Consider the following 24,123-nt stretch of genomic DNA (forward strand, 5'->3'; position numbering starts at 1 on the left):
GGAGAATTACGGTAATAGCCGCTCGTAGGTACTTGGGCTCTCGTGGACATTTTTCAACATGTAGAAAAATCTTCACGAGTCTTCCCGAGCTTACCGCATTTCCCGAGTACCTGTTGTTAGCGTTACGAGCCGCTAAGAGACGTCCCGAGCTCCGACGTATCTGCTACGTACATTCTACGTGCTTACCACGAGTTTGATTTATTTTTAAACTCGGGAGAGCACTTGAATTAGCTCGTACAGTGGGACAGCCCCTTAAATCCTCCCTAGTACTGATAGGTGGTAGAATATTGCGGAGAGTTAATGGGAATGTGGGGAAAGTAGTTCATAGGAAATATTGATAGTGGAACAGCATTGCTCTAAGAATCAATGTGGTCGCTATGGGCAGAATGGATTTCTTCTATGTTGCAAAGAAGTATGAATAATAGACATTTCTGTTATTGAAAAAAATGAGAAAGTGTCAATCTCCAGTGTTGATAGCAACATCAAAGAAAACGTACAAATGAAAATCAAGAATTAGCAATATAACTATTTTAAAAACATGTAAAAGGATAGTAAAATTGACAGAATAAGATGAATTCATTTAATAATTTATAAAAAACTAATTTTTTGTTTTTAAATATGTTACCTTAAATTATGTTTGTTTCTTGAAAGGATTTTGCAAAGTTGTTGTGATCTATGGTGTTAAGTTCACCTAAGTTCTTAGAATCTAAGCATGCAGGTTCTCAGGTGGAAAGCTACACTGCTTAATCTGTATGCTGACATTCCTGTTCGCGAAGTTTTGTAGGTGAATTGAAATTATCTCAAACAGGAGCAAAGACTTATGTATTCTTCCCAACCACTTTGTCACATGTTCAAGACATGTGAAACCTATATAAACTGAGTTTTACTTCTGTGTATACATTAGAGTTTATCTATAATGAATATGCCATACATTACAAAATATTCTTAAAATAGGGGTTTCAGAAGTAATTCACCGCATGCCATTGCAAGTATGGTGTGTCAAGATCAGTGTGGCTTAAGAGCCTGCTGATTTCCTTGCCTTGCAATCTTTCATGTTGCACCATTTCAACTATGTAATAGACAAACAGCAATCCATGTAATTGTCAATCCATCAAGGAAATATTAATTTTCATGAAGTAATCCACGCATATGGGCCAAATGCAGAGATGTGGAGTAAAGATGAGTCGACCAGTGATTAATTTGGTGGAAACGACTTGAAGGATTCCTTCCTCTGTCTGAATGGTCTCACATTCAAGTAGGTATATATAGAATAAGAATTGCAAATGGAGAAAGCTAAATTTGTCATTGCAAAGCTGGATTGCATTTAGGAGCAAATCTAACAATGTGTTTCAAAATACAAATAAAGAATGGTCACAGATGAAATGCTCAATCAAATTGTATTATGTGAGCAATATTCTTTACATATTTTATACGTCAACTCTCTTTTATATTTTTTATGACTTTGAGAGGTTTTATATGTTTCAACATTGACATCAATAATGTAGTAACATTATTAATTATAATCAATTTCTGTTCCATTGTGCACTCTTTATCTGAATGGAACATTTCTCCTGCAGGAAAGATAATTTTGCTTTTTTTGGTGGGAACTCACAGAATAACAAAATGTATAAAAATGGCTTTTGTTAAAATCTGACAATGTGCACTTTAACCGCATGTGATTTATTTCTATTACAAATCTCAAATTGTGGAGTACAGAGGCAAATAAATAAATGATGGGTCTTTGTCCCAAACAATGGAGGGCACTGTATACATAAAGGAAAAACATAGAGTAACTAAGCAAACAATTTCCATCTGAAGAGTTGAGTCATACAGCACAGAAACAGGCTCTTCGGCCCAACTTGTCCATGTAGCCCAAGCTGAACTAGTACCATTTATCAAATAGTATACAGAGATAAAACTGATGCCCAGCAGAAAAACTACATAACAATGAAATACTATAATATTAGTACAAAATCTTAACATAGAAATTACAAGGGGTTATAAAAGAGTGGGCAAATAAATAATTGATATTTTTTTTTTGTGGACTAGTTATGGAACAGTATTGCTTTTTGATGGTTGGAAAAGTGAGGTATTAATTTCACAGAGTGAATTTAAGAGGAGTTGCTTCAGGCATGGCCATTTACTTGTGGACAGAAGGAAGGTAATATAACCTAAGGAGTTGGGATAGTGGAGATACTCGGTGAATTTCTTGGTCGAAGAAATCAGTCAAAGAGGAGTTTTCCTCAATTCTATTTGCTTTAATACGTCAGTAAGAAAATTAGTTTTTATTTTGTTCACTACAATAGCAGGTAAATAATATGATTAGGGAGTGCCCAGGTGGAAACTTACTACTGCTGAGCCAAAAAGGTATCATTAAGCTAATATTTTAATTACAATCTTGTTTCCTTCTTACACTATTGAAAGATTGGGCAATTAAAGCAAAAAGATTACTGCTGATAGTTTATGGTTGAGACTGTGATTTTTATTTGCTCTAAGGATTTAATTAACATTTTTGTGATAGAATTGATTGCCCATTCTAGTTTCCACCGGGTCAACAATGTCCACTATAAAACGTGGGAATAGAGTCTAGTAGTCATATGTCGTTAAATCAACATGCATTTATTTCAATGAACCATGAATCATTCGGCAGAGTTCACGGGAAACTGATAGAAGCCACACACTGTTATATCATGATACAAGATGTGACTACCCACCTACCAGAAAACTTAACAAGAGGAGATCACGAAAAGGAGAATTCTATGTTAAATTTGGATAAATATTATTGCTAATAAAAATAAATAGGAAAATTAGTTTTCATAATTTATTTTTGATTTAAAATTGACAGGCCCAGGTACGATAGCACTTCCATCATAATAATTTAAAAACTACTACCATTAATTTGACAGTAGGATCTCCCTACACTGTCTGTTTGTGCCTAATAAATACTGAGCTCTAACAATCACAGGAGATATATTTAACCAAGGCAAGTGTAACACCAGTCATGGAATTTTAGCAACCATAACGCATCAGGTTTAGGTTATAAGCCAGCTAACCAATTAATTGCGATAAAAATGAATTTATTCCCTCTGAATGCACTGAGGTTTATAATTTACAAAAAGGGCGATAGTCTTATGAGGGAAAATGGTAAAGGTAGAACATAGAACATAGAAAAGTACAGCACAAGAACAGGCTCTTAGGCCCACAATGTCTGTGCCAAACAGAAATATCATAATTCTCATCCCAGCAAGAACAAAGAAAGGGTGTTTTCAACTTTAAAGTGTCTTTAATCTGAAAACCTTCAAAAAATGCTCTACACCTGTACATGACCAAAATACCTTTGCTTATTAATGCCAAGGTCGGCCACATTGCATTTCTTCACATGCATTCCTGTGGCAGCAGGAATAAAGGTTAAATAAAAGAGAAACATTAGTTCTGTTACATCTATAGAACTTTACAGGAAGATAAAAGGACACAAAGTGCTGGAGAAACTCAGCAGGTTTCAGTAACGTTCAAGTCGAGACCCCTCTTTGGACTGATTATATGGTGGAGCGAAGAAAGCTGGAAAAGGTAGGAAAGAACTGCAGATGTTGGTTAAACCGAAGATAGACACAAAAACCTGGAGTAACTCAATGGGACTGGCAGCATCCCTGAAAAGGAATAGGTGACATTTCAGATCGAGACCCTTCTTCAGACTTGACCCGAAACTCACTTATTCCTTCTCTCCATAGATGCTGTCCAAGCCACTGAGTCGCCCAAGCTTTTTGTGTCCATCTTTGGAAAAAGGGATGGCAGGACAAAGTGTGGCAGGTAATACATCGACACAGGTGAGGGGGATCTTTTGACAGGTGATTGGAACAAGATACATTTGCTTGGGTTGTATTGTTGTCCTAATAAGGAGCGGATATATCCTACCTGGGGTGGGTGTGAGAGTTGTGACTTTAATTGCTGACAACCTCTCGATCAACATGGATTAATGGCTGTCTGCCCCACTGTAAAGGTGAGAAGACACCTCCCTTTGGGAGGCTGGAGGATATTACTGAGGTTTGAAGATAAACCGACTGGGTCAGGAGCTCCCACTGCAGTGACCGAAGCAGCTCCGTGTACAATCAGATGAACTCCAAGATTTCCACCTTTGATGCATGGGATTGGAGTCTGAATGTGAAAAAACAATCTCTAATCTCTGTTCATTCGTGGAGCTTGTTCCTGCAACCGTAGAGGTCCCAAATGCAGTCAAGGTTGGAGAGGTCAAACCTTGATGGTGAGCATTTCTGCTCTGGGTTATACCATGGGAATGTTAGCACAGACTTGTTCCCAAGCAGTTTTATCACAGGTGCAAACCTGAACCAGCCAACGCCTTTGGCAATGATAAAATCAAGTGTACTGTGGATTAACAGCTGGAAACTGTTTAGAAAAAGGATCTTAAAGGAACTTAAAATTCAGTGTTTGATATTACCAAATATCCAGACTTACTCATCGAAACACGTCATGGAGTCTCTCCACAAGATATTGAAATGTTGGGATAGGTCAAAGAAAAGTAACAGTTCTTGTCTAATTAGAATCACAGCGGGGAGATGTGGTTAAAAACAAAACAATCTGAACACACATAACATTCATGATAAGACATGAATTGATGCACTAATAGAAAAAACTGGCTGTGATCAAAATAACTATTACATAGGGGAAATAAATTGGGTAAGAGTGGCAGCGAGGCATGCAGGAGGACCAGGGCAGATAGGAGTAGAGAGAAAGGGAGTGTGGGTTCCCTGAAATTCGAGAATTTTATATCCTTGCTTTTGGTTTGTAGATTATTCAGGTGGTGATTGAGGAGCTGTTTCTCTAGTTTATGTTTGGCCTCGGAGGAGTTGGAGGACAGATAAATCAGTGTGGGAATAGGAATGGCCGTCGAAATGGCTTGCAACAGAGAGCTCAAGATGGTCATTTCATGTCTTCAGCAGAGTGGTCACCCAATCTAAGCTAGGTCTTACCAATGTAGAAGAGACTACATCGAGAGCGTGAATGCAATGGGTGCAGTTGGAGGCACTCCATGTTAACCTCTGTGTCATCCAGAGGGGCCATTTAGGTCCTGGATGGTGGTGTGGGATGAGGTGTAGGAACGGCTGTTCCTTCTACGGTTGTAGGGGAAAGTGCATGGGGACAGGAAGAGATGGGTGGGCAGGGCTGAGTAAACCAGGGAGTAAACACAGACTGTGGAAAGTGGAAAGGGCCGGGGAGAAGATGTGACTGGTGGCAGTGTCGTGTTGTAAATGACAGAAATGGTGAAGAGTGTTATGCTATATACCGTGGATGGAGGAATGAGGTTTAGATTTAGGTTTATTTTTTTCATGGGTACCATGGGAGGCTTTGTTATGTATGGTGATCAATCAAATCAGATAATACCATACATAAATATAATTAAGTTAAACTCATGTACAATGGATAGAGTAAGGGGGGAGATATAGAGTGCAGAATGTAGTTCTCAGCATTGTAGCCTACCAGCGCCACAGACAAAGTCCAATGTCCGCAATGGGGAAGAGATGAACGGATGTACATTAGGTTATGGGCAATGAAGAACAAACCAAAGGGCCTGCACGGCAAAGGGCGGTCACGGTGGCGCAGCGGTAGAGATGCTGCCTTACAGCGCTTGCAGCGCCGGAGACCCGGGTTCGATCCAAACAATGGGTGCTGTCTGTACGGCGTTTCTACATTCTCCCCGTGACCGCTTGGGTTTTCTCTGAGATCTTCGGTTTCCTCCCACACTCCAAAGACGTACAGGTATGTAGGTTAATTGGCTTGGAATAAGTGTAAATTGTCTCTAGTGTGTGTGGGATAATGTTAATGTGCACGAATCGCTGGTCGGCTCAGACTCGGTGGGCCAAAGGGCCTGTTTCCGCTCCGTTTCTCTAAACTAAACTCTAAACCAACTCCGTCACTATCCTGTCTGACGGGAGGTAGGGTGACAACGGAGGTGTAGGAAATAGAGGAAACTGCTCCCTCAACCACTGTTTTCTGAAAATGGAGGGCATCTCACGTTGTTACATTTCACCCTATCAGACATATTCCCTTTGTTCTCACCATTCCACCCTTACCTTCACCTCAACAGAAAATTAACTTGTTTCCTCTCTTTCCCAGTTCTGATGAAGGGTTCCGGACCTGAAACATGAACTGTTTATCCAACTTACTGCCTGACCTGCACAGTGTTTAGAACATTTTCTGTTTTGTTTTCAGATATCTGCCAGCTGCAGTTATTTTTTTAATTTATTTTGCATGCTTACTTTGATAGCTTCTTGAATAATGAACCAGATATATTTCAAATCCAAAAAGAGTTTATTTAGACCTTAAACATCAGAAATTTCCAAAATGTTAGCCTGTTATTTTTTTATTTCTCGGTAGCTACTGTAATACACAATAGTACGAAACCAGTGATCCACTTTTGCTCATTAACTACAGCAATGGTACTTAACACACTTTAGAGGTATCTTGATGACTAGCTTAGTTGAGTTTAGTTTAGAGATTCAGCATGGAATCAGGCCCTTCAGCCCACTGAGTCCACGCTGACCATCGATCACCCGTTCGCACGAGTTCCATGATATCCCACTTTCTCACCACTCACGACATACTAGGGGAAATTTTGTTTAGTTGCGTTTAGAGATACAGGCCCTTCGGCCCACCGAGTCTGCGCCAACCAGCGATCACCACACATTAACACTATCCTACACATACTAGGGGCAATTTATACATACACCAAGCCAATTAACCTACATATCTGTACGTCTTTGGAGTGTGGGAGGAAACCGAAGTTTTCGGAGAAAATCCACGCAGTCACAGGGCGAACGTACATACTCCGTACAGACAGCACCCATAGTTGGGATCAAACCCGGGTCTACGGCACTGCATTCGCTGTAAGGCAGCAATTCTACCGCTGCCACCACCTTTCCGGAAATTTACAGAAGCCAATTAACCTCCAAACCCGTCTTTTGGATGTGGGAGGAAACTGGAGCATCTGGAGGAAACCCACGTGGTGACAGGGAGAACATGCAAACTCCGCACAGATAGCACCCGAGATCAGGATCGAACCCGGGTCTCTGGCGCTGTGAGGCTGTGCTTCTAGCAGCTGCGCCACTGTGTCACAAATATTTCTCTCAGGGATGTCTTTTAGGAAATGCCCGCTGTATTTTCAAGTCTGTACATTATTATTTCCAGTACATTACAAACAATTTTTATTTATATGTTTTTGCAGCACGTTGCATTTGGAGAATTCATGACCCTTTCACACAAAGTTATTGGTGATTATTAAGAAAAGAACAGTGCACACCTTACTCTTTTCTTGTTGAAGCTCGATTTGGATGTCAGTCAGTTTGGCCCTGAGCTCTTCATTAGCAGCTTGCAGAGTGGCAAAGGCTTCAGGCTTGTCTCCCTTACCTCGGCTGCCAGCACCCTTCTTTGACATTGTGTGCTTCTGTGTTCCAGAGGGTAGAAACCCAGGCAGAGAGAACTCTCCCTTCCCCAGCTGGAGACTTCTCTTCTCTCTCTACTTTCGTCTACATTTTCAATTCCACCTTGAAAAGAAAATCAAAACATGGCACGTTATTCTCTCTCTCCCTCTTCCGCGGGGATTTCAGCTTCAAAGGACAATTGGAATATGCCAGCGGTTCTTAATGGTAAATGTGAACGCAATTAAAAGATAATCATGAAGGAAAACAAAAAGCTTACCCAATTGTCTGAACATCATACACAAATACCTTCAGGTTTACTACTTTCATCTTCTCAGCAGGTAGAGCATACAGGTAAATCAAGGTACTATTAACTCCAAATGTATTTTCAAAGTTAAGCCCTTGTCCCATTTTCCCGAGTTACTCACGAATTCTCCCGAGTTTTCCCCTTGATTCAAACTCGGAGAATTACGGTAATAGCCAGCCGTGGGTACTCGGGGCTATATTTTTTACTCGTGGACATTTTTCAACATGCTGAAAAAACGTCCTGACCTATCTGATGCCCCGAGTACCTACGGCTGGCATTACGAGCCGCTACAATATATCTACGGACTCCTACGGCCTCCTACGGACTCGCTACGGACATTCTCCGAGTTTGAATCAAGGGGAAAACTCGGGAGAATTCGTGAGTAACTCTGGAAAGTGGGACAGGGGCTTTACTGTCTGTTTTTAACTTTGTCTTTGGTTTGGTAACATTAGAGCCTGGCAACAAAAGGGAATTGGTACCCTCGTAAATCCATATAAGATGATTATGCCTGAAAGCTTCCCTATTGTAACTTCAATAGATAGTTTAGTTTAGTTTAGAGATACAATGCAGAAACAGGCCCTCTGGCCCACCGAGTCTGCACCGACCAGCGATCCCCACACATAGAGTAACTAAATATATAATTTCCAAACCTTTCTCTTCTTCTGTCAGATAGGCAGGAGAGAATTATACTCCACGAATTTAACAACCTTACCAAGTCAATCCCTCAACTATAATATTAATCAAATAATAACATCAAATATATTGATTTACGGGCTTAAGTCTGCCTTTATAACCATTTTTAAAAATTGAAACAAGTGATAACTGGGTTTCTTCTTCTGTACAAAATTTTAACAGTTGCTTTCTATCGATCCAAACTGAATTCAGTATTTAGACAGTGCTGAATATGATTTCCTTGGCCATGCAGTGTGGTGTGTTCAACAGTCATTGCATTCCACACCAATGAAAAGATTAGCCATGGAAAATCAATACTGCCTGAGGCATAAGGTGTCTGTTGTTACTGAATCAGCTTTACACAAGGGAAGACCTCTGCTACTGTACAGGTGTAGAGCAAACAAATGAAGTCAAGTTGGGATTGGTGGGGGGAGTGGAGGAAGAGGGAAGGGGAGGAGGTTGAGAAATGGCCGCCAAAGGTCAAGGGTAGGGGTGGCAGCAAATGCGCATGGTCACCAGTCATGGAGTGGTCTATGAGATGCCAGTGGGAAGATTGGATTGAACAACTAAAGAGCTGAGAATTCAGATAATAGTTGTGATCTTAAGCTAGATGTGGCTCAGTGCAGGCATCTGAGTTTCTAGGAAAGCAAAGCGCGGCACAGTGGCGCAGTGGTAGAGTTTCTACCTTACAACGCCAGAGACGCGGGTTCGATCCCGACTGTGGGTGCTGTTTGTACGGAGTTTGTACGTTCTCCTCGTGGCCGTGTTTGTTTTCTCAGAGATCTTCAGTTTCCTCCCACATTCCAAAGATGTACAGGTTTGTAGGTTAATTGGCTTGCTATAAATGTAAGGTGTCCCTAGTGTGTGTAGGATAATGTTAGTGTGTGTGGATCGCTGGTCGGTGCGGACTCGGTGGGTTAAGGGACCTGTATCTCTAAACTAAACTAAACTAAACAATGAGACTACCTGAGTTGGAACCTAGTGATGGACTGCATTAGTTGTAGGTGATCACATTTAAGTCATGCAGAAAAAGGCCATACGAACATATTGGAAACAAAAATAAAGATTACGGGAAGGATTCATGATTAAACGGTCCCCTAGATCTGAAATACCAATCCTTATTTCTCTCTCAATTATGCTGTTTGACCTAAACTTTCTATTTTGTTTCAGGTTTCTGCATTTTTTTTGCTTTAACATGTTGGAAATGGTTCTGCATAACTTGCCTACACCTGGTGCAAGGCACCCCAGTGGGTACTGAAAATGAGTCATGGAAGAGTCATACAGCAGAAAGTAGGCCATTTGGCCCAGTAAATTCGCGCTGATTATCAGGCACCCCTTAACACTAATCCTATATCATTCCCTCCGCTTTCCCATCACCCTCCCCTCCCCCAATGTTGCCATTCACCTGCAAAATAGGTCTAACTAACCTTGGCCAATTAACCTTCCAACCAGTATATCAAAGTTTTCAAAGGACTTTATTGCCACATGTACCAATTAAGGTACAGTGATATGTGAATAGCCATATGAAAAAAAAAGCAACAAGACACACAACTGCATAAAAGTTAACATAAACATCCACCACAGCAGATGGGCTTATGATCCAGGACGGTGAGTTAGTTTCCAGCATTTTCTGTTGTTATTTCAGTTTTCCAGCATCTAGATTTTTGTACCAGTAAATACCACATTCATCCCAAGAAATACTAAATACTTTGCTGCTTTGAACTAAAGTAAATCTTTCTGTTGGTGTCATTGCTGCAATTGTTTTGCCTGTAACCATCCAGGGACTAGATGGAAGCAGTATTTTTCATCGGTTGAGGAAATAATTTACTATAGTTTATCTAGTTTATCTTTTTTATTGTCATATGTACTGAGGTACAGTGAAAAGCTTTTGTTGCGTGCTAACCAGTTAGTGGAAAGACAAAACATGATTACAATAGAGCCATTTACAGTCTATAGACGGGTGGCGCCAGCAATGGCTGCTTCGCCAACAGTCTGTCTGTCCCTTCCTTCTTTGTTGTTTTAATAGTATGTGTTAAATGTATGTTTTTAGTGTTCTTTAGCTTGTTTTATGTGGGGGGGGGGGGGGAGGGGATTGGGGGCAACTTTTCTTAATCTCCAACTTCGACGGAGATGCAATTTCTTTCCATATCGTATCTCTGTCCGCACTGCGGCCTAACATCGAGGCGCCGGCGGCCTTTGCTGGAGACCTACTTTGGGAGTTCCAACCGCGGGAGCCTGCAGACTTTACCTTGTGGAGCTCGCAGTCCCTGTCGGGATCGACCTCGGGACTTAACATCGTGGAGCTCGGCTTTCCCTAGTTGGAGACCGACTTCGGAAGCTCCAAGAGCTTTGACCGCCCTGAAATGGGAGCTTTGATCGCCCCGACACGGGGGCTTCGATTTCCCCAACGCTGGGGCATTGACCGCCGGCGGTGAGAGCTTCGATCGCCTGACTGCGAATGGTTCGACTGCCCCGACTGCAGGAGAATAAGGAGGAAGAAGATTGAACTTTATTGCCTTCCATCACAGTGAGGAATGCAGGGAATTCGCTGTGGTGGATGTTTATGTTAACTTTTATGTAGTTGCGTGTCTTGTTGCTTTTTTTCAGTATGGCTCAATGGTAATTCGAGCTTCACTGTACCTTAATTGGTACATGTGACAATAAACTGACCTTTGAACCTGTGAGTTACATAAGGCAATAACGTTTTGTGCAAGGTAAAGCCAGCAAAGTCCAATCAAAGATAGTCTGAGGGTCACCAATGAAGTAGTGCTCTCCAGTTGTGGTGGGATGATTCAGTTGCCTGATAACAGCTGGGAAGAAACTGTCCCTGAATCTGGAGGTGCACGTTTTCACACTTCTATGCCTTTTGCCCGATGGGTGATGGGAGAAGAGGGAGTAGCCAGGATGCAACTCGTCCTTGATTATGCTGCTGGCCTTGCCGAGGCAGCACGGGGTATAAATGGAGTCAATAGAACTGAGGTTGGTTTGTGTGATGTTCGGGACTGTGTCCACAATTCACAATTTACAATTCCCATAATAAGTCATGGGTTCATCTGAAGTTTATTCGGTTATATAATTACCTTTTTGTGTAGTAAGGTTTTTTTGCTTGGCCACATTGCTTGTAATATCTTCGGCATATCCTCGGTGTATGAACAAATGGATTAAAGGCAGGGAAATGTTTGAATGTGCCTATAGGATGTAAATGATATATGCTGACAAGTAAAATATTGCACTATTATGAATAAAAGAATATACTTCATAGAGTAATGTATGTTATGGGTAATTTTTCTTATCAGATAATAAAAAGTATAGAATGAGAAAATTAGCAGTAAACCACAAAAAGAAACAATCCAGATTCATGCGGTGAGCAGTTACCTGACTACAAATTGGTTCATTTATGATCTGTGGTAGACAAAAGTGCTGGAGAAACTCAGCGGGCGCAGCAGCATCTATGGATTGGAGGAAATAGGCAACGTTTTGGGCCGAAACCCAGCGCACTTTTGTCTACCTTCGATTTTCCAGCATCTGCAGTTCCTTCTTAAACATTTATGATCTGTGTTTCGATAAGTGCTTCAAGGTCCGTCACCACCTAAACACTGAATAATTTGACCTTCAAAATAATGGCAGTAACATTCTTAAGATGGAAAGACATTGAATACATGAACTGCTCTTCCCATCACAAATTGATTTCTATCTTGCTGATCAGTATGAACATTTTTCAAAAGCCTATTGTCCCTCGAAGATGGTTGCCATTCATGACTAAAATAACTGCATCCACAGTGATATGAATCTGATGTGAGAAGGAAAGAAATTGCAAGCAATTCCAATAAAAAGATATTACATATGTTCATCAGAATGTAATATTGAATAAATCATCTGTAATTATAGCAGTCAAAGGTACCTATCTCTGTAGCACAGAACAAAGCCTACGTCAGGACATACGTCTTCTTCTTACGTATGGCGTGCACAGCCTAAAGTTGTAGGACAACTTGCTCAATTTGATCTTATTTGATTGTGCACGCCAGGTTGATTGCATTCATCGAAACAGGTTGAAGGTTGCAATCTCCCACCCCAGGACATACGTGAATGTAACATTTGCCATTAACGTGCAGGCAATAACTATATGATACACATTATTTAACATGTTGAGTGTGAGTTAGTCCAATGCAGCAAGTAGCTAGCTACACCACTTGCTGGCCCTCTACCTGTGAAAACCTGCAGATACAGCTTGATCCCTAAAGCCAACTGCTGATTGGCAAAACTGTTTGGAGCATGGGATCTCCCCATCCAAGATGCTTGACCTGTCCCCAGAGATTCATTGTGCAGGAAGGAACTGCCGATGCTGGTTTACACTGAAGATAGGCACAAAATGGTGGTGTAACTCAGAGGGACAGTGCAGCATTTCTGGATAGAAGGAATGGGTGACATTTCAGGTCGAGACCCTTCTTCAGATTGAAGAATGGTCTCGACCCGAAACATCACCCATTCCTTCTGGGTCGAGACCCTTCTTCAGATTAAAGAAGGATCTCAACTTGAAACATCACCCATTCCTTCTATCCAGAGATGTTGCTTGTCCCGCTGAGTTACTCCAGCATTTAGTGTCTTTCCCAGAAATGCATTGACAGTCAGTTCAGCCTTGCCTCCCAAATGCATGCTGCATCAACTGTCTGACATTCACGACCATTGACTAAAAAATATTTAGCATTATTAAACTATCAATAGTATAAAAGTTATAGGACAAAGGTAATTAAAAAAACAAAAACATTTAAATACATTTAGCAATATTAACTCAATTACCTCAAAACTGTCAATTACCTGAAATGTCCCTCGCTCACTTAGAATCATTTCTCTAAATGGTAATGAATGACCCGCTGAATTTGAGCCAATGTGTAATGTAGCACAAATTTACTACCCACAATTACAAGCATAACTGGTTGAAGTTACCACTCTGTCTTTGCACTCCAAGAGCAGTCTAATTTAAGAGCGCAATCAGAAAGCGAGAGGTAATATTTCAATGTAGGAAGGAAATGCAGATGCCGGTTTACACTGAAGATAGATACAAAATACTGGAGTAATTCAGCGGGACAGGCAGCATCTCTGGGTAGAAGGAATGGGAGATGCTGCCTGTTCCGCTGAGTGACTCCAATATTTTGAGTCTACCTCTGGAATTATTTCAGGATATTAGGGACTTCTGTCCTCATACAAACTGCCTTCTAAAACAATTTAAACTCTCAATCTGGCCTTTCCAGTAATCAAACATTGTGTACCCATTCTTAGTGCTTGACTAAAGGTGATTCGAGCAAAGGCAGGGGCGGAAATCCCCGGGGGGGGGGGGGAGCAGGGGGGACACGTCACACCCCCCAGGCAGGGCTGTAGGTTAACCCGCCAAGCCAAGCAGAGTTGAGCTGGATTTAGCGCTGCTTCTCCGCGCTGGCCGTTAGTCTGGGTCGTCATTCCCATATGAAGAATGCTGAAGCCTCCGAAGCCTTGTGTGCGAGTGTGCGCATGCGCGTGTGGCCGCCAAGAAATTGTTTCCCCCCCCCCCATGTTTTGATCGTGATTTCCGTGCCTGAGCAAAGGTATTGCTAAACAAGTAAAAGAAAGACAACAATGTGCTGAGTTACAGCAAAGCTTGTAAACCTCGTTCCATTGCAGATCTGTACATTATAGTTCTGATCATAATCATTCACATCAAAGGGAACTAATTTCCTCTATGGTGACTCAAGTTTGTTGCAGCAACTCGGCCTTCACCAAAAATAGGAGGCTGATTATATACATTGTCCTCATTCATGTTTCAGGTTGTGAACATTGTCAGAAAATCCAGCGTTTATCGCATATCGCTAATTATTCCTGAGAGGTTAGTGGTGGTGAGACACAAGAGACTGGAGATGCTGGAATCTGTAGAAAAAGAGAAACTACTGGAGGAACTTTGATTAGTAAGGGTGTCAAGGATTATGGCGAGAAGGCAGGAGAATGGGGTTGAGAGGGAAAGATAGATCAGCCATAATTGAATGGCGGAGTAGACTTGATGGGCCGAATGGCCTAATTCTGCTCCTACAACCTATGAACTTATGAACTCAGGGGATCAAGAAGCATCTATAGAAGGAAAGCTTTGGGTCAAGACACTAGGGTCAGGACTGATAGTGAAGAGGGAAAGTATCCGTTATAAAGAGGACAGTGCATATGGAGGTGGAACGGAAGCAGAGAGAGCAGGGGACACAGAGGGTAAGGCGTTACCTGAAATTGGATAGGTTGTGGTGAGGTGCTGCCTTCTGGTGAACATTCTGTGGGAATGCTGTGGAGATGGGAGTTAAACACAGTGGTGTTCAGTTCCATTGACATCAGTGGAACCGAGTGGGGTGGCCAATTCCACTTCCAGACTACCATCTGTTTAGTGCTGGGGGCACAACTTTATAAATTGTTGGGAGATGTAATGCAATATGTTTCTGTTCAATACACTGTGCCACCGAATAGTATATATGCAGCTTTCAGGCTAGATTTCCTTGCTCAGCAGGTACTGGTGTTAATTAAGATACACAGGGTGATGAAAATCCTGAGGCTCAATGATATAATAGAATGCTGAAGAATATGAAATAGAACCTAAAAAGCTAAGTGACATTAAGTGACTTTAAAAAGAAAAAATTATTCTGCAATATTGACAAATTAGAATACTGGCAGATTAAAGTGGGGGTGAGAGGGGAGTGATATGGAGGGGGGGGAGGGGGGGGAGTTGAGGACTCTCTAAATATGTTAGGTGAATTATATTTATCTGGGCAACTTCAAAACAGGGCAACACCCTGCAGGAATGCAGCCCCTGAACATAGGGAAGTACTAACATCGTTGGGAGAGAAAGGTCATATAATATAGGACATGGCAAGCCTGGTGAGCAGTTCTAACAGAATACTTGCACATCTTCTTTTCATTGTTTCCTCCTCAGTTTGCCGCCTCACTGACAAGTCACAGAGAAGATGGGATTGGTGTGGGAGTGGGAGGTGGACAGTCGAAACATAAATATGTGATGGGTTGAGGCCAGGTTGCCCTGGAGATGAACTGTTATGCTCCTGTCCCACTTAGGAAACCTGAATGGAAACCTCTGGAGACTTTGTGCCCCACCTACGGTTTCCGTGCGGTTCCCGGAGGTTGCAGGTGGTTGCAGGTAGTGGAAGCAGGTAGGGAGACTGACAAAAACCTCTGGGAACCGCACGGAAACCTTGAGTGGAGCAGAAAGTCTCCAGAGGTTTCCGTTCAGGTTTCCTAAGTGGGACAGGGGCATAAGTGGGACAGGGGCATAAGTGTGCAGTCGGAAGCTGACATAGAAGTTTGATATGTTGCAAATAGCAGATAGAGGTGTGCTCATGGAGAGGGCAAAGAAAAAGCGCTAAATAAGAAAAATATTACAGATGCGAGATCTGCAGCAAAACAATGGGCATTTCCGATATAGAGAGAGAAAGTGAATTATCAGAAGTTGGAGGTTAATATTTGAACCTTTCGGTTGCAGCTCAGGAACAAAGTGAAAAGATGGAAGCGGAACACATGAAATCAGGCCTGCATGATGGTGATCATACATCAACGACACAATAATGGACAAGATGCCTTTTCAATGCACAGAGGTAAAGGGGTGACCTGTTGGAACCGTGGGGCAGTGTAGCTGTAGGAGGTGGTGTTTTGCACATGAAGCAAGCCGCAGACTGGTGTTGTCGGTGGCAATGTAATTAAACTGCTTGTCTCAGCTAACAGCATCATCCAATGCAAACATGAACTCTAAATTTTTACATGTAAGAATTCTCTCTCGCAATCCTGAAAGGAGCCAGTGGCAAGGTAGCTGAGGGCTACAGTGATCTTGACTGAATCAGACAGCGCTGTGCTGCTGTGGCAGTCAGTTCAAGGTCTTACTGTGAAATATTACATGACAATGACAGCCTCCCAAGAGAAGTGCTGCCTCGCTATAAACTGCTCTTTGGAGATATTTTCTTGGGTCTAGATCAGTGGTTCCCAACCTTTTTTTGGCCATGCCCCACCTAATCACCTCTAAAATCCTGATGCCCCCCCCCCCCCCATATTTTAGCACGAGCAGACAAAGAAATAATTCTCAGAAAATGGAATTTACTCAAAATAACATCTGAAACATAAACTACATATGTTTACCTGATGCCCCCCTTAAAATCAAATTGCCCCCCTGTGGGGCGTACGCCCCACGTTGGGAACCACTGGTCTAGATGTTCAAAGAGGGAAAGGAGCCCTGCCAACACATAGTTTACTGTCGGGCTTTCCTGTAAATGCAGCTCTCTGAGCCTTTCTTTTGTTGCTATTCGTTCTCCTCCAGGGAGAGGTGAAAGCCTCTAAGACACTCCTGATGGGAAAAAAGGTGTTTTGCCAGAAGCTTCACATGTATTTGTGGCATTGTACTGGCCTCGTACTCAGGGAGAGAAAGGGAAAGGAAGGGTACTTGAAGTTAGAGAAGTCACCTTAGTAGCAAGTCAAACACCAAAACACTTGGTCTTGAGTATTTGTGTGACGTTTCAGGTTGAGACCCTTCTTCTGACTAAGAGTTGGGGGAGAAGGAGACTGGAGATATGGAAGGGCGAGCTGTGAATGACAATGAAAAGGGGATAAAGATCAAGGAAAATGTAGAACGGCTCATTGTAGGCTGAGAGGAAGGTGACAACGAGTCACACAATCAGAAAAATTTAATCAGGTGAAACAGTGGAAACTGCTACGAGAACTAGGATGGGGGGAGGGATGGAGAGAAATGGAAAGGAAGGGTACGTGAAGTTAGAGAAGTCAATATTCATATCATTGGATTGGAAGCTGCCAAGGATAAATATGAGGTGCTGTTCCTCCAATTTTGTTTTGGACCTCACTCTGACATTGGGTCAGATAATGTGAGTGGATTTACATAGAAGCTGAAAGATGGATTCCTGAAATCTGAAACCTATAGAGAAATGGTTTTAAATATCGTGGAGGGGTTGAACACATCGTTGTTTGTCATTGTCATGGAGAAGGACCCACATCAGTGTAGACAAGTTGGGCCGAAAGGCCTGTTTCCACGCTGTATCATTCTGTGCCTCAATGGTGTTCATATATGTTGTTAACATACATCGTATACACCAAGAATAACAAGGACAATGTGTAAGGCTAGTGGCTGGATACTTCTGCAAATATGACCAGTGTAGGATATTGCTACTCAAAAAAATAAATACAACTAAAATTTGGTTCTGTTTTCCATTCAATAACAATTACAACATATTTAACTAGTACCTTTTATATGATAACCTTAGGCGATAAGAAAGAAAGTTGTGTATTGATGTTGACCAATAATATAATGATTGAGGTTATTATTAAATTATAAAGCTATTGAAAGATCATATACAGGACAAAACTGTGACAGATTAATTTCTGTCATATAAAAGTGTGCTCCCATGTTTCCCACCATCTCCCACCACCCAAGTCATCCTGCTCCATTCCCCTAGTACCACGTGCCTACCCCCCCCCCCCCCCCCCCCCATATACCCATACCTCCCTCCAGCTTTACATTACACTCCTTCTCTCCTCTGCCTATCTGACACGCTTTTGTCTCCTTTTCACTTCTCGCCTTATCACTTACTCCACCCATCTGCCAAAGCCCCTCGCCTAAATCCGCCTATCACTTGCCAGGCTTTGTCCCACCCCATCTCTTTTCCAGCTTTCTCCCCATACTCCAATCATTCTGAAGAAGATCCCGACCATAACCCATCCGTTCCCTCTGTAGATGAGCTACTGAGTTACTACAGCGCTTTGTATTTTGCACAAGATTTAAGCATCTGTAATCTCTTGTATCTCCAAATAAGGTTGTCTGTTTTAGACTTAAAAAACCTAAAACTAAGTGTGTTCTAAGTGAAAAGCTAGAAGAAGGTGTACAAAGAGCCAACGATCTACAACGGACATCAGTTGTTGATATGTTATGGGTAAATGTAGAAAATAATCAATATGTTAGTGTAAAACTAACTTCAATTCAATGCATAATTTCTACACTAAGAGCAGGGTGGTAGTAGGATCTAAAGTAAGTCCAGAGACATGTTTAAATTGAAACTGCTGCAGCTTTTGGTGCTCTTTTCTTCTTCTGATAGACTATTTGTTGGAATTCACAAGAATCAGTTGCTCTTAGCAAGACTCCTGGGTTCCCCAGCAACTAGAAAATCAATATATTTCTATTTTTAATACCTAGCATTGTACAGAAATGTCATTATTCAACACTAATTAGATTCAAATTTTCCAGAAAATCTATTTGCTGCAAAGAATTACAACAAAGTGCTTTAAATCCGTCTTACAATATGCATTGTTCCAATGTTTCAGCTAGAAAATGGATACTTTCAAAATACATTTTTATATGTTTGTTTTTTAAGATACAGCTCATGCAGATAATGAATCACATTTAACCTCTGTATTCCAGCCCACACGTTTACAGAGAGATGATTTGTTTTTGGAAGCCCTTCATATTCTGAACATCTGCTTTCGGCTAAATAAGAGAGCAGAAGTGATCAGTTACAGAGAATATCCAATGCTGATGAAGGTCTTTTCGTGCACTGGTCAATGACTGGTCAATGGCTGAGTCTTCCCCCTTTGTTCCATGTCTAACTTTTCCTCTGTCCATCTATCCTTTCCTTCACACATGCTGGTTCATCCAAGTGTGGCTTTACGTATTCTACCATTTGACCACTCTCAAAATAAAGAAAATCCTTTTCAGCTCATTATATGATTTCTCGTTGACTATTTTAAACTGGTGTTGTGGGTCTTCCTGTGTAGAATACTGAACAGCAATAGCAGCAGGGGTCTTGGTAATAAGGGTATTGTATTGCACCTGATTTCATTAATGTATCATTGTATTCATGTATTTTAGCATGACTCCTTTGTTTGGTGAGATGAAGTGTAGACTTAGCGATCATTTCGCTGAACACTGCTGCTCAGTCCACCTTGGCCTACGCAATGTGCCGGTTGACAAACATTTTAACTCCCCTTCCATTCCCTTACTGACCTTTCTGTCCTGTGCCTCCCCCACCATCAGCGTGAGGACACACACACAAAATGGAGGAACAGCACCTTATATTTTGCTCCTTTTCTCCAGAAATGCTGACTGACCCGCTGGGTGACTCCAGCATTTTGTGTCTATGGAGATAATTATGAGTTGACTTGCACATGCCTTTGTCAGTCTTTGCACAACACAGATTTGATGCAACCAGAGGTCAACCCACATTTCTCACACAGCTGTTCCAGCTGCTACGGTCAGGCAAACGCCTCCGTTGCCATGCTGTGAGAACGGAGAGGTTGAGAAGGAGTTTCTTCCCAGAGGCCATTCGGACTGTAAACTCTTATCTCACCAGGGACTAACTTTACTGAACGTTTTTCCTTCCAATATTTAATATGTAAAAGAATATGTGTGTGTTTATGATGGTGTTTATAGTTTGTTTGGTTGTTTGTCTTTTTGCACAAAGTCCGCGAGCATTGCCACTTTTCATTTCACTGCACATCTCGTATGTGTATGTGACGAATAAACTTGACTTGACTTGACATCCCACAACACAACTTGTGCTATTTAATCTTCATTGATCATTGAGAATTACATTTATAGGATACAACAGCAATAATCGATTTATTGAAGGACTTTAATTCCCTAACTTAGATGGAAATGTTTTGGCTCCATTGAATCTTTCCATGTGCGCATCTCCGGCAGAGATGGGATTTTGGCTTCTCCACTCAACCGGCATGTTGATAGGGAGGGTCCGAAGAGGGTCTGCAGAGTGGAGAGACTACTGGAAGAGGAAGGAGGAGCAGAGGAAGAAGGAAACATCTGCAATGAGTCCTCTGGGGCAATATTCACTTTGTACATTCAAGTGAATTGTAGTGCCTGCGGATATCCCACTTCAGTAGAGATGTGTTTACTTTAGTTTAGCTTAGGTTAGTTTAGTTTAGTGTAGTTTAGTTTAAAGATACAGCATGGAAACAGGCCCTTCCACCCACCGAGTCCGCGCGACCAGCGATCCCCGACAATTAACACTACGTGACGCACATTAGGGACAATTTTACATTTTATACCTAGCCAATTAACTTACAAACCTGTATGTCTTTGAAGTGTGGGAGCAAACCAAAGATCTCGGGGAAAACCCATGCAGGTCACGGATAGACGTACAAGCTCCGTACAGATACTACCCATAATCAGGATCGATCCCGGGTATCTGGCGCTGTAAGGCAGCAACTCTACTGCTGCACCACCATGCCGCCTATAATCAACCATGCCAGCTGCTGATCACGGTTCATTGCAGTGTGTAGCAGACACAACAGCAGCTGCTGAACTGTGTGAGAACCATTTTTGCTGCAGCTGTAAAGGTGACAGTGGCTCTCAATTTCTTTGTCACAGATGCATTTTTGGCTGGGGACACAGACGCCAGCAACAGGCCCCAGGGTTTAGCTCATTGGCACACTGGGGTGGTGATGAAGACTCTATGCTGAAGAAAATGCAAGTTCATCTCCTTCTGCTTAGTTAGAGAGTAGCAAGCGCCCCATGCATAGGGTGCTGCCAATAGCCCAGGCTTCTAAATGGTGCCAAATTTGAGTAAACACACACTAACACATATATCATCTCGAGGCCTCCACTTTAAAATGCAGAAATATTTCATGATCAAAAGGAGTTTCAGTGCTTCAGCAGTTACAGGACAATGATCTTACAGACAGGACTTTAGGCTGAATGTGAGATAACTAGGAATTTAGGACTCTGTCTTCAACTTTTACTTGTTTGCTTTCTCTGCTGTTTTCCAATCACTATGCAAGACAACTGGTGGATGCTCGGGCCAAGGATGATGTACACTTGTCTATCGTGTAGTCTCCTTGCAAGAATCCCCATTATGATGGAGCAGACCGAGATAAAACTGCACCAATGGAGCATTCAAATACAGCCTTGAGATGGTTTGTGATATGGATGCATATTGATTCCTTCGAGGCCTAGTGTTCAGAGTGCTAAGTCTTTGTCAACATTTCTGGAGCAGTAAGAGGATGGGAAAGAGGGCAAAGAGAAAGCAATGCATTAGGATGATTCATCTCAGAACATAGTCAGGAAGTATCTTGCACCTTCAGTGAGATGAAAGTTAGATACACTAATTACTCACATAATGATGCACATCATGATGCCCTGTAGTTATTTATTAACCTAAAATGTGACATTTTATCAAACACCTTCTGGAAATCTGTATAAATTATACCCAGTCATAGATTTCTCACACTGTTTACATTTGAAATAATTCAGCAAGATTGATCATAACCTTTGGAAATCTATGCTATTTAGTATGAACGTTATTTTAAAGCTGTGTTCCCCATTATTAGGGATTGTATTATTTTTCCTGCCATGATTGTTTCCTGAGTCAGCATGCTCTAACCCCAGTCATTAATCTATAATTTAGAATCTCACTGACATCGACTATGCGTGCATTGATTCTGTGGGCAGGGAATTGAAAAGGTCTGCCTGGTACTGCAATGCTATCGCTTGCATATAGTGAATGGCTCTTTCTGCACCCTCACCTTTGCATTCATCCAATAACATGAGAGGAATAGAGCGCAGTCTCTTTGATTCCCCATACTCTTGCCCAGAGTATGGGGAATCAAAAACCAAAGGATATAGGTTTAAGGTGGGGAGGAATGATTTAATAGGAATCTGAGGGGTAAATTTTCATGCAAAGTTTGGTAGGTGTATGGAACGAGCTGCTGGAGGAGGTAGTTGAAGCAGGTACTATCGCATCATATAAGAAACATTTTGACGGGTACATGGATTGGACAGATTTAGAGGGATATGGACCAAATGTAGGCAGGTGGGATGTGTAGATGGGACAAGAGCGGGTAGAGCGGGTGGAGCGGTGGTGGAGCGCTGCTGCGGCCCGACCTCCGGAGCTTCGGAGGCTGCAACTGCGGGTCTGGCGGACGGCGGCACCGGGAGCCCACGGGTCCCTGGAGGGTGACCGCTTTTCAGGGCTCCCGCAACGGCGACTTCTCCCGCCCGAGTTGCGGGGTTGAAGAGCTCCTGGAGCGGGGCCTAGCACCATCGCCCCGCGCGGCTTGGAATGGCCGCGGGACTCTGCGAGCGCACGCCGGGGGCTCTAACATCAAGAACCCGGTGTGCGACCTTGCATCACCCGGCGTGGCTTTAATGGCCGCGGGACAATCGCCATCGCCCGCCGGGGGCTTTGACTTTGACTCTGACATCGGGGGGGGAGAGTGCAGTGGAGAGATAAGTTTTTTTGGCCTTCCATCACAGCAATGTGATGGATGTTTATGTAAATTATGTTGTGTCTTGGGTCTATTTGTTTGTAATGTATGGCTGCAGAAACGTCATTTCGTTTGGACCTCAAGGGGTCCAAATGGCAAATAAATTGTATCGTATCGTATCGTATGTGGGCAAGTTGGGCCAAAGGGCCTGTTTCCACCAGGGGGCGGCGCACGATGGCTGCCTCGCCAACTGTCTCTCTTCATCTTTTTCCTTCTTTGTGCTTTTAGTTTGTTGTAAAATGTATGTTTTAGTTTATTTTTAGTTTTGTATTATGTGGGGGGTGGTGGAGGGGTGGGAAACCTTTCTTATCTCTTTCCTCGACGGAGATGTGACTGTTTCCACGCTGTATCTCTGTCTACACTGCGGCCTAACACAGTGGAGTTGCCGGTCCCTTGCTGGGGATTCTAGAGCTCCAAATCTGTGGAGCCTGCGGACTTTAACATCTCGGAGCGGGCGATCCCTTTGCCAGTGATCGGCCTTTGGTGCTCTAACTGCGGGAGCTGTGAACTTTAACATCATGGAGCTCGCTGTCCCTGGTTAGGGACCAATTTCGGGAACTCCAAGCTGCAGGAGTTCGACCGCCCCAACGTGGCAGTTCGATCGCCGACTGCTGATGTTTCGACTCCCCCGACAGGAGGGAAGAAGATAAGACTTTATTTCCTTCCATGACAGTGAGGAGTGTGGAGGAGCCACTGTGGTGGATGTTTATGTCAATTTTTATGTAGTTGTGTGTCTTTTTGTTGTGACTGTATGGCAAACCAAATTCCTCGTATGTTGCAAAACATACTTTGTTAATAAATTATGATTATGATTAAACAGTATATATTTTCCTGGAGTTCAAAAGGGAACTGCAGATGCTGGAATATCGAAGGTACACAAAATTGCTGGGGGAACTCAGCGGGTGCAGCAGCATCTATGGAGCGAAGGAAATAGGCGACGTTTCGAGTCTGAAGAAGGGTTTCGGCCCGAAACGTCGCCTATTTCCTTCGCTCCATAGATGCTGCTGCACCCGCTGAGTTCCCCCAGCAATTTTGTGTATATTTTCCTGGACTACTTTGAATACCATTTTAAATTATTTCCATTGCTTAATTGTTTCCATACTTGACTTACCAGAACAAGCGTCAAATCCTTATGGAGCCACTAATATACTGTTAAAAGAAGCCCTGTACCAATTGTAGGAACTCAATTCCTTTATGCCATTTACCTTTGGATTTTTAGTTAATCTCAGATAGATTAAATTTGCCATTGTTATCCTAATTAGTTTGCACTCTTTGCTCCCCACCCTCCTTCTATAATTATGCATTCAACAGCCCAACTATAAATGTGATTGATCCTTTATTATCTTCATCTCTGGATTCTATTTCAGTTTTACTGATAATTGTATTACTTCTGTTGCCATTATCTTATCCTCAATAAATACAAGTAGA

At 42.3% G+C, this 24,123-nt stretch overlaps 1 protein-coding gene across 1 annotated transcript in view; it reads right to left on the reverse strand.

The window, feature by feature from the left end:
• Positions 1 to 24,123, reverse strand: part of jakmip3 (Janus kinase and microtubule interacting protein 3) — a 285,672-nt gene that overhangs the window by 172,680 nt on the left and 88,869 nt on the right. The window contains exon 2 of the mRNA XM_033033654.1: positions 7,313 to 7,556. Within this exon, the coding sequence (XP_032889545.1) occupies positions 7,313 to 7,447 (135 nt within the window). The 5' untranslated portion in view covers positions 7,448 to 7,556. The remainder of the gene's footprint in view (positions 1 to 7,312; positions 7,557 to 24,123) is intronic.

The sequence above is a fragment of the Amblyraja radiata genome, chromosome 15 (genome assembly GCF_010909765.2).
Source record: "Amblyraja radiata isolate CabotCenter1 chromosome 15, sAmbRad1.1.pri, whole genome shotgun sequence".
Lineage (NCBI taxonomy): Eukaryota > Metazoa > Chordata > Chondrichthyes > Rajiformes > Rajidae > Amblyraja > Amblyraja radiata.